At 54.2% G+C, this 11,253-nt stretch overlaps 1 protein-coding gene and 1 non-coding gene across 5 annotated transcripts in view; one reads left to right on the top strand and one right to left on the bottom strand.

Annotated features, from left to right (window-relative positions):
• Positions 1–727: 727 nt before the first annotated feature.
• Positions 728–11,253, bottom strand: part of CACNA1D (calcium voltage-gated channel subunit alpha1 D) — a 316,740-nt gene continuing 306,214 nt past the window's right edge. For all 4 annotated transcript variants that reach the window (XM_024746347.1, XM_024746350.1, XM_024746346.1 and 1 more), the window contains 4 exons: positions 10,664–10,833; positions 7,786–7,907; positions 5,611–5,931; positions 728–5,136 (listed from right to left, as the gene is read on the bottom strand). In XM_024746347.1, the coding sequence (XP_024602115.1) occupies positions 4,843–5,136; positions 5,611–5,931; positions 7,786–7,907; positions 10,664–10,833 (907 nt within the window). In that variant the 3' untranslated portion in view covers positions 728–4,842. The remainder of the gene's footprint in view (positions 5,137–5,610; positions 5,932–7,785; positions 7,908–10,663; positions 10,834–11,253) is intronic.
• Positions 6,913–6,985, top strand: TRNAW-CCA (transfer RNA tryptophan (anticodon CCA)). Its single transcript has one exon. It is a non-coding gene; the product is annotated as a tRNA-Trp (tRNA).

The following is an 11,253-nucleotide window of genomic DNA, read 5'->3' as shown; positions in this document are numbered from 1 at the left end:
AAAAAAAAAAAAAAAAAAAAAAAAGCAGTTGAGTGAAAGAAAAATAAATTGGCAAAGATTTGAGTTTGCGGGGCGGGGGTGGGGGCGGGGGAAACAGATACAAAGTAACATTTAAGACAGCTCTCTGATCTTTAAACTTCTTATAATTCAATAATGCAATCCCGTAACTTATCTTTGAACTGAGACTGTCATTATCCAGCCTGTCTCTACAAGGTAATGAAAACTTGAATGCATTTTGGATTGGTTTTTCTGACGATATCCAAAAGCCACTGTCTATGGCGAGAAAGAATGGAAACCTGTCGTGCTGGACCCAGAATCAGGAGGGGAGGAAAATGGAACATTCCTGGCTTCACCCTGGATCACAGTGGATTGAGGTGCCTTGGAGGCCCAACAGCTGCAACTTAACGTTTCTGAGAAAGAGTTCCAGAAGGGTGGAAAGAAGAAAGCCATCACACCATCCTTCCTTTAAAATTCCTTAAGCAAACCTTGTTTCATCTTACCTGTATCTTGCTTTATTTTCGGTTCCAACGGAGGGTCAAGAAAGAAAATTCTACATCTGCCAAGAGATGTCTTTCTCCTAGAGAGGTCCCCACCTGCCCACAGGCCTCCTCTGGGTCGTGAAGCTGCCTGCGGGGGCGAAGGAACAGTAGGAGTGCAGGTGCCAGCCCCCTGCTCTGAGGGCCACCAGGTTTTGTGCGGGGTGGGGGGGGGGGTCCCAGGCCTGAGTGTGACTGCGCTGACCTCCTCTGGCGCCAGTATGGCAGGTGAGATGGCCATTCAGTTCGGTCACCTCTGCGTACTGCGGTGCCCTCGGCCCCTGAGACAGTGGCTGATGCGCTAGTGTGCGTGTGTCGATGGGCAAAGCGAAGTGTGTAAGGGGAGCCTGTACGGTGGATGGCACCCAGGCCCCTCTCCCGCCCTTGCTACGGGGCCTCCTTCCATGCGATCACATGACACTGCCCACCCCCCAACACACGTTTCAAAGGAGGAGAGCATGAGTGTCGCGTATATCCAGGACCCAACAGAAAACTGCTATTGGAGTTCAGACCCAGGACAGAATATTCTGATCTGAGGTGGTCCCTCCCTCGAGCCCTGACAGCTGAGTGCTGTGGCCGCGTGGGCAGGGTGGAGCCAGTGGTCTGTGTCCTAACCTGAAGGGTCCACCACCACGAAGAAAGCTCCGACCTCAGAAAGAGAGGACTGTTGGCCAAGGAAGCCAGAGAGGGGAGGAAAGTGCAAACTGGAACTGGGGAGGATGAGCCATAGTCTGGCAGCCCGAGGGGCATGGAGACCGGCCAGCGCTCAGCCTCCTGAAGAACCAGGAAGACGTCGTTTAAGTCCCTTAGCAAAAAGCCTGCAGTACTCCCCAAAAGGAAAAACGTACACTTCCAAAAATGGTTGAAAAAGCCTAACAGAAAGCTGCAAATGTGCCTAGTGGTCAGAACACTGACCCCTCCGAAGAAGCCAGTGTTTAAGCTGCTGCATCAGGGTTCTTCCTGGTAGAGTAAGAGCCAGAGCACACAGCTAGAGGAGCAGCCTGCCCGCAGGTGACCAGGAAAGGGCAGGTCCCGGAGGTGGGACTCTGGCGCCTTAACGTCCGGCCTCGTGTGGCCCTCGTGCAGGCCGCAGGAGCCACTTCCACAGATTCAAATAGAGTCTTCTCTCCAGCCAAACCGTGTTCCTCCGCCCAAAGGTCATTTCAGATTTCCACAGCACGACTTACCATCAGATCAAATGCCTAGGTGCCTTTCTCTTAAAACCCAGAAAAAACACACACCCTTCTCCGCTGGCCCCGTCTTGAGACCCAGCCTCCCATCGCATCTCCTGCCACTGTCCCCACAGGGCGCCCTCCCAGCCATTCTGGCTCTCGTTCTCTGGTTAGGAGCAAGGGCCCCAGGCCTGCTCCTCTTCCTCGCCTGCCCCCCTAGGTCCCCAGTAGGGAAGGAATATCATTTTAGAGAAGTAAAACCTTTTTTTTCAACAAATGAAGGCCATAGCTGGAGTCTGTCTTTGAGTCGGGGAGGCTAGTAAAGGAGTTAGGACTCTGTGTGTGATGCTAACCAGTTTTCAGGACAAACTGACCACCCAGCCTAACAGTAAAAACCTTTGCAGGAAAACAGGCAACGGGCAAAGACACTTAGGACTGCAAAACATAAACACCACAGAATAAACTGCTCTGGTTTCTCTCACAAGCGTGGCATCAGCCGTAAAGTGAGTTCATCAGGCCGGTTAAGCCCATCCTGCACTGGAGAAGCTTCTGGGGCCTTCACAACCCACCCTTCCCAGCCACTGGCTGATTCTGAAACATCTCAGAATCAGGCTGGGAGGTGCTGCGTGGCCCGGTCGTCTGGATGGAAATCACAGAGACCATTTTAACGAGGTTCTTGCTGCCATTTCTGTTTCGTGATATTATGGAAAACACAAGATGAAAGAAACTAAATGTACTATTCCTGGGGACACAACAACATGACTTTTTTTAGGGAGTGGGAGGGGAACTAAAAAGGAGAGACATTTAATCTTAAAAGATTCCTGAAAGAAAAAAAACCATGCCCTACAACTTCAAATTTTTCTTCCAAAGAAAAATTTAATGTTAGGTGAGCAGTCGAAGCAGGCTTAATGCAGACAGATATTAGGAGTGGTGCAGCCTGTAAAAATGCCAGTTAAGTGCCGACTAGAAAAGATCACCGACTATACCAGAAAACTCAGTCCTGTCACGGCAGTTTTGGACTGATGATGGTAAGCCAAGCCACACGGTGAGAAAGACCAACGCTCGGTGGAGAGACACAGAGTCTGAGATGACGGTGATAGTGGGTTAGCCCTTTAGGAGAAACAGTGCTCTCCGCAGCTGGACTTAAGTTACCATCGGCATGAGGATCAGGAAAAAGGAGAAGGCACCAAGAGGATAAGAAAAAACATCTACATAATTACAGAAGTGCCCTCACAGAGTACCTGCCCCTCCCGAAGCGCTCACTGGCGAACACCAGCTCTTTGCGAGGAGGGCTCCCAAGTACAATAAAATTATTAACACAGTTTTATTCTGAAGATCATTTTGCATTTTAATAAAAAAGAATTTACGTCAGGAAATAGTCATTTACAAACCTTGAAGTGTTTTTGCCTGGATCTGGAGTAAGAATGTCTTAAGAAGAGGTTTGTAAGGTCTTCATAACAAAGTGTTATTTACAAAAAAAAACAAAACAAAACAAAAAAAAACATTAACAGGTTATGTAATATTTTAAAACTTTGAACCAAAAATCGCTACCAGTCTTTTTGACTGCAGGGAATCCCTGCCAAGGTAACTTGACAGAGTCGGCATAATTCTGTGAACAGAAAAGGAAGCCTTGATGGGTCTAATGATCCAAAAGTGGGTTTTCATCGAGAAGTACAATTGGAGTGTGAGTGCGTTCTAATGAAAACTTCAGCCCTCATTCAGTTGCATATAAAAGCCCTCAAAGAGAACACACAGTACAGCAATGTTTTGTAAAAAGGCAACAATACGATTTGTACAGAGCCCGACGTCTAGTCCTATAGATCATCCTTTGCCCTCTCTGTCCCCAGCACTCCTTACTTCTTTCCTAAGACAAGCAGCCTTACCAGTCCCCAGGGGACAACAGCAGAAGGACTTCATTCACCTGGGCGATTATTTCTGCGCCGGAAATGTCCTGTGGGGGCAGCTGAGAAAACCACAACTATGAATGCCACCGGGTCAGAGTAACCAGCTCGACCTAGGCTGCAGTGAGCTCATCGGAGAGTTACTAAAGCAGAACAAAAGACAGCTGCAACCCACGGTGGATCAGAAGGTGCAACATCAAATCATAGAACCCCTGCCCCAAAAGAGACTGCAAGCAGTCATCTGGTACCTCTTGTGTAAAGACAGATTTATAGTGACTCAAAATAGTTTAGAAAAATCTCTGTAGTGCCAAGTTCTTTTGAACTTAAAATTTTACCCCCAAAAGATTTCCACTGGATAGATGAGAATTGGCTCTATTTCTTCTACTTCTGTATAGCCCGAGTAAAAATACTAATAGTTTCTAGATTTGAGTGGGGAACTACAATTATTAGGACCCATGGATATTGCTGCATTTCAAATACGGTACAATGATTACAAAATATAGACCATCTCTTTACAAATACAAATTATAGTATATTACAAGTCATATACAGTAAATCTAGAATTTTTAAACAAACTAGCGTATCTAAGTTTACCTGGTTGCGAGTGCATTATTATTCCAGTTTACAGTTGCCCTTTGCCTGACAGTCAGAAACCAACCGTCAGAGTGATGCTCTCTCCTGTAAACTGGCGTCACGTCACAGAAAACCCCGTTTACAGGGTCCCGTTCCCCTCTCAGGATGACGGCTGGTAGGTAGGTCCTGACTTACACACTGTATTTCAGAAGAGCCGAACAGGAATCAGGAAGCAGTGTGTTTGGGGGGGAAAAGGTTTAAAAATGGATACGCTGGGCCCAGTGAACGTCTGATATGCTAGACCGATGGCTGAGGTAATGACATAGGTAAGGTGATCGTCATCACCTTTAAACCTTCCCCTCATGCCCGCGGGTGGCGGGCCAGCGCTCTGGACAAGCGGGCAGGGCTTGTCCGCCCTCCTCGCTGGTCCTCTCCAGGAGGGCTGGACCTGCCCTTGCCCACAGCTGGGGCTGAGCGTGTGGGTGCGGCTGTCCCCTACCAGATTTATGGCTTCCTTGAGGCATGACATCACTTGTACAAAAGTCTAAATCGAATAGGGACTCCACACTGGTGCCTACATTTTCCTAACTACGAGGCACTTTTCCCCTGGCCCTCCGGCGCCCCACCTGAGGCCAGAGCCAGTCGGCCGCTCCCTGGGGGCTACAGGGTGGTGATGCAAATCATTTCATCCGCCAGGTCCTCCTCATCCCTCCCGGGGTCTGGCTCCTCGTCGCTGTAGCCCGGCCCGAAGTCCTGGAGCTCGTAGTCCTGCCGGCGTGAGACGGGCCCCACGTCCCCATTGGCCCGGGGATGCACGTTCCCGTTCAGCAGGTTGCTGGCTGCACTCTCCATCTCGTCGATGGTTAGGTCACAGGCATCGGCGATTTCGTGTTTTGTCGCTGACACGAATTTTGGGTCCCTCGCATACCGTCCTAAGCCTTCGGATATCAGAACCTGTACAGGAAAGAGGATCAGTGGCACGAATGCAAAAGGACAGAAAAAGCACCTCAAGCAGTGACTGTATGATGTGCTCTGGGGACTCAGCCAATCATGTCTGCTAGCCCCCATACGTGGTAACTAAGAGGGAAAGTGAATGGCTTTGAAGATCTGAAGGACCTCAAACACTGCACGTGGCCCAACAAGAGTGCAACCCACCGGGGACAGATGTTTCAGTATAAGCTAGTCGTATCTGCAGGGACAGCACACACAATCCTAGGTACAGCTAGCTGATGAAACCCGGCAGGGGTGCTGTTTTTATATTCATGCTTTAAGTACCAACCTGGCTGCTAAGAAGTGGGCGGTGTCCAGGTTCAGAAGCCAGGCATCCGGGCTCCGGAGCCCACCTGCCCTCAGAACCACCTCCCGTTCCTGTTGCGCGCGGTTCTCCCCAGTTCCACCCTCCCGTGCAGACTCCGCGGCCACACTCACCGCCTCCACCAAGCTGTCTGCGCTCCTCTGCTTGTCGCTGTTTTTGTTGTGGAAGCTGCTGGGGACGGTCAGGCTGGCTGGTGTGAACGTCCGATAGGAGACGCCGGGCTCGTCCGTGTACCACGAGCTGCGGTGCAGGGATGGTAGGCTGCCGTTGACCTGGTCCGGGGCCTCTGACCGCTCGACCTGGATCAGTGGGGTGTAGCATGGCGTCCAGTCCCTGTACGACGGGGTCGCTGGCGGGGTGGCCCACGACCTGGTGGAGTGGCTCGGCGAGTACTTCTGGGCTTTACTGGAATCTAGGCCGGCGACTGCCATGATCTGAGGAGAAAGAGGAAGTGGGGAGACCAGAGGTCCTCAGAGGTCCCGGCCTCGGGCCCCCTCAAAACAGACCAGGCTGGGGCTTCCCGGGTGGCGCGGTGGTTGAGAGTCCGCCTGCCGATGCAGGGGACGCGGGTTCGTGCCCCGGTCCGGGAAGATCCCACATGCCGCGGAGCGGCTGGGCCCGCGAGCCATGGCCGCTGAGCCTGCGCGTCCGGAGCCTGCGCTCCGCAACGGGAGAGGCCACAACAGCGAGAGGCCCGCGTACCGCAAAAACAAAACAACAACAACAAAAAAAAAACAGACCAGGCTGGAGGCGCTGTTTTACAGGGGCTTCAGAAGGACACAGCACACTGAGTAATTCAATGAATTGGCCGTAAAAACTTGGCTTTCTAGCAGACCATGTTTTCTTTTCCCCCAAACGCATAATATATTTCCTGTGACTCTTCCCAGGTAGGAATCAGTTGTTGGTGAAATTGCTTAGAAGCATGAAGAAACAGGGAAGACGCACAAGCTGTGGGGCATGAACATGCCACCCGGTTCACTCCGGGTTTGAATAGGGAAGTGCATTCAGGGCAAGCTGACTGCACCCAGTGCTCGTAGGGAAACAGGCTGGTTCTCTTTAGGGCAACTCATCCTGCGGCCAGCACTCTGCTCAGAAGCACCAGGTAGGCACAAGCCTGCTTCTTCCACCTCCAGAGATGCCATGGCAGGTCTGCCCTGGCACCCACTCTGCAGAGGGGGACGGTGAGGCCCGGTTTATGAACAGCACAGGCCTGTGGCCAAGTCGGAAGCCAGGACCGCCTGGGGGAGGCAGGGCGGGGCAGCAGGGGACAGGGCACGGTCACGCACAAGCCCATAAAGACCTCCATGCCTACTCGGTGTGTGGCATGTGATGGCCAGGGCCTTCCAGAGGTTTGTCCTCCGTCCACGACAAAGCAGCACACAAAACTTAACATAAAAAATGGAAGGCAGCAGACTTCGTTGGTGGTCCAGTGGTTAAGACTCTGCGTTCCAAACGCAGGGGGCCCGGGTTCGATCCCTGGTCAGGGAACTAGATCCCGCCTGCCGCAACTAAGATCCTGCATGCTGCAACTATGACCCAGCACAGCCAAATAAATAAATAATTTTTTTTAAAAAAGAAAGACAGAAAGGCAAAAGGTTCGCAGACCTGAACAGAAACTCTGAAATGGACGCTCAGAGTAAGAAGCGTACCATACCGTGTGTGCTCCCACCTGACCCAGACACACACACGGACACAAGAGGATAGCAGCTCTGATGTGCTCTTTTCAGGAAGACAAAGTACCATATCCTTGCCCTGGAGGCAAAGCCCCGCAGGCCCTCCAGGCCCTGGGCTCCCTCCTGTCCGGCCACCCTGACAGGTCGGTCTCCCTGGACTACACCCCCCTTGCAGGCAGGTCGGAGGCTCACACACCCTCGTGACCCCAGGGCCCGGCCCCCAGAGGGCTCCGTAAATGACGGGACAAGCTCTCAGAGCCAAGGGCAGCACTGATTGTTCAGGGTCAGTCAAGCGGCCACCACTCCCTGCAGTGTGGCTTGTCCCAGGCCCTGCCTTCAGTGCCGAGGAAGGGTGTGTGCAGCTAGGCTGAGAGCCCGGCTCTGGAAGTTGGCAGCCTGGGACTCAAATGCCAGCTCGGCCACTCAGCTCCTGTGTGAGCTCAGGGATGTCACCTTCCCTCTGCGATGCTTGCTCGTCCGTAGGACAGGGTTCATGATAGTTTCTATTTGGCGAGGTGGTCACAGGACTGAACCAGAGTGTTTGTGAAGTGCTGGCAGCCAAGGGGGACAGGGTGCCCATCGGCCCTGGGGGCAGGGCCAGGTGTGCAGGCTCACCTGTTGCTGCATCAGGTGCAGAGGCAGGGCCGTGCGGTGGGGGAAGGCGGGGGATGGCGGGAACTCCTCCTGGCTGCTGTGCCGGCGCAGGCACTCGAAGTTGAAGGAGGATCTCCGGGGGGCTGAGGAGTTAAAGCACACCGTGCAGCTGTGAAACCGGCCGTCAGGGCCCCGGGGCTCTGGGGTCAGGGCAGCCCCCTGGACATTCAGCAGGGGGCCCAGGAGGAAGCAAGCGAGGCATCCAAGAAAAAGCATTGGGCACCGGGGCGGGGTGGGGGGGGGTGGTGTCTCAGAACTTTGGGAGGGAGGAAGAAGCAGCCCTACTAAGGGATGTTTTCAAAAGAGCAAGTCAATTTCTCCTCCCTGCCACACCTGTTCTCAGGGGGAGGAGCTAGAAGCAGCCAGAGGGTGGCTGTTCTGACCCTAGGCCCCTGTCCCTGCACCGTGGTGGGGACACAGCATTCCGGGTCAAGTACACGACGTCATTCTAGAATCCCAAAGACGCTTGCTGACTGCCCCGTTCTCACCTTCCAGACATCCTGAGCGTCTCTGGGGGCTGGAGCATCCTGCTGGTGCTCCTGTGTTACGTTTACAGCTCTGTTTGCTACCTGCCCTAATAGCTCAACCAGGTAATAAGCAGATCCTTTTGTGGGGAAAGACCCAGCTTCCCTAGCCCTGAAGAAGGAACAAACAAGAAAGGATACCTTGAACTTTAAAAAATGCGGTTGGCCGCCCTGTTAACAGCCACTTTGAATAGAGGCTTATAAACAGGTCGAGCGATGACAAGATGATCCAGAACTTGTGGCTTCACAGGGCACCAGGCCCGGGAGATCAGTCTGAATTCTGGGCCCCGAGCACCGGCCAGAGGCCTCCCCAGGACACATTCCCTCAGGCGCTGCCGCCGTGGAGCTGCCTCGGCAGCCTTACTGGTGGCCTGCGAGGCAGCGCTGAGTCACCTCAACAGTCCTTTCTTCAACTCTGCTTTCTAAGCTCACGGGGCATTTGTTATGCCCCGGCAACACTCCACACTCCCCTAATTCCTGCACTGGAAAACTGCAGGGACCTGCCTGGGGAGGCCCCCGGCATCCCGGGACCGCACACGAAGCCCCAGAAGCTGTGCGTTCTCTGGGGGCCAGGCTCCAAAAGCGCACGGGGACCAGACCGAGCCCTTGCCGGCCACTGCCCACCAGGGAGGGACCAGACAGACAACGAGCCCTGTTTCGCGGGCCTGACGCACACCGTGGGGCCTGCTGGGCCTCCTCGTCCAGTTGCCGACATGGGACACGGGCACCTGCCATCCGCATCAGACAGCCTTCCCTCCACGCGCCACGCGGGACCGAACTTCAGTGTTCTAAGAGGAGGACGGGCCTCCCTGGTCAGCACCACCTCTCGGACCCTCCTAGGGTCAGATGGTGGTGCCAGAGGATGGAGCCAGGAAAGGAAAACTACCACCGCTGTCATTCAGGTAGCACCTTTCAGTTTTGAAAGTGGATCCTCTCCTCTGCTCTGCACCACCGTCTCTAATGGGGGAAGTAATCCCGCTGTAGCTGAGAACACAGGGGCTCCGTGGTCTCCCTGCCTGAGGTCTGAATGGATGGGCAGCAAAGCAAATAAGATGCATTTAATTTATTCACCCTTAAAAATAAAGAGGGCAGCCACTCTTGCCCGCTCAGGGTCCTTGATTCACAGAGGCGGTGCCCACGAGTGGTGATTATCGTGGCCACCAAAGGGAGAAGGGGGGGGTCACAGGAGGGCAGTGGAACTCCCAGGGCCGGGGCGGGGCCTCTGTCCAGCCTCGCCTGCATGTGCGTCACCCGGTACTGACGGACCCCTGAGCTGCTCTGTTTGGCAGCTTCTGTTTGGGGCTGTGAAATTAAATATTAACCGTGGAAATGGGTCTCATTACACTTCCCAGCAGGGCTATGACAGCTGGAGAGAGATAGGACCTGGGTGCCACCCAACTGCACTTGTTACTGAGCACTAGATGGCAGACTCAGAGCCGCTGTGTCTTGGTTATTTTTGGTTACTGATTAGAGTCCTACCCCAAAATATGCCTCATTCTTCAGAAACGCCAGAAGTGGACATTCTTTAACCAGCATCAAAATGTCCACGTGTCCAAAATCAAACTACCCAGCCGGGAGCTGGCAGGGGCCGCTGCTCTGTTTCCTTCCCCGGCTCAAGTTCCTCACTGGGGGTGACCCAGACCTCCTGGTGGCACCATTGATGCCATCTGCACACGAAAACCAGGTCAGGGAGCAGCCAGCCCCTGCCCCTTCTCTGCAGGACGGGATTCCTTGGCCCCAGGATGAGGTGCCTACCCTAGAGGTCACCACCAAGGCCACAACCTACCATGAGCAGAGAGCACTGGCAGACCAAGGCAAAGGTGGGGGAGAGGAGGAAGGATGGATACCAAGAACCCCCAGGTGCTCCTCAGAGGCCTAGGCCTTGGTAAGAGGCCTGGGCTCAAGTCCACTCTGTGCGTGGGCCCATCCTCCGCCCTCTAAGGGGTCACTGCCCCATCTAGGGAGTGGGCTTATCAACACCATGGTGCATGTCTTGCCTACCTGTCAGGGCAGATCCCAAGCTCAAAGGCAGTGATGAGGCGCACAGAAAACCCCTCATCAGGTGCTACATACCGTGCAACTGTGGGGCCTCACACTGTCTCTCTCTGTTCTCAGCAGGAAGCGCTTTAAGCCCTACCACGTGGCACACAGATGAGAAAGAAAGCCAACAGCATCTCCAACTAGGGGGCTGGTCTCGAGGACTGGAGGCCCCCAACATGGCAGGACCACGTCCGTCACCACCCCCGGGCTGGGGCAGGGGGAGAGGCACACTGTTCTCTGTGAGCCTTGCTCCCAAACAAAAAATCTGGCCTCACATGTTGGGGTGGGAGGGAGCAGGCGTCTCCTTGGAGACCTCCGGGAGTCATAGCAAACAGGTGAGTCGTCATCCTCCGAGAAGCTTTGGGGGTGATGGTAGCCTCGAGGCCGCTCGAAGTCCAAGCTGCTGCCTGGGTATCGGGTATAGTAGCCACAGCTGTAGCTCTGCCTGGTGATCGAAAAGGCCAGAAGAGAGAGCAAGGGACACGTGAGAGCCTAATTAACAAGCCCACGTCACAGTCCTCTCCCCACCGCCTTGGACACAGTAGAACAAGGCAGCCCTCAGCTCCATGGAAAATTCTAGATGGAGGGCAAGGGCTGCCACAGGAAGGTTCAGGACGGCAGACCTGCGATGAGTGAGGTGCTGGTGTTTTCCCTCCCTGGGGCAGCCTCAGAGCCCGGTCAGATGTGGACTGCCGATGCCCTGCAAGCTTGACTATCACCCGCTCGCTTCTTCCCGAGGGTCTGCCCTCGGCCGGGTGCTGAGCGGGGCGCCTGGGACACGAAGATGCATGAAGCGCGGTCAAGGAGCCTAGCAAATACCTCATGCACGTGGAATTCTAACGCAGGCTGGCGAAGGTGGGCGCTG

This window comes from Neophocaena asiaeorientalis, unplaced genomic scaffold, assembly GCF_003031525.2.
Source record: "Neophocaena asiaeorientalis asiaeorientalis breed wild unplaced genomic scaffold, Neophocaena_asiaeorientalis_V1.1 scaffold251, whole genome shotgun sequence".
Classification (NCBI taxonomy): domain Eukaryota; kingdom Metazoa; phylum Chordata; class Mammalia; order Artiodactyla; family Phocoenidae; genus Neophocaena; species Neophocaena asiaeorientalis.
The sequence above is the reverse complement of the archived record's forward strand: the minus strand, read 5'-3'. Positions and strand labels throughout refer to the sequence as shown.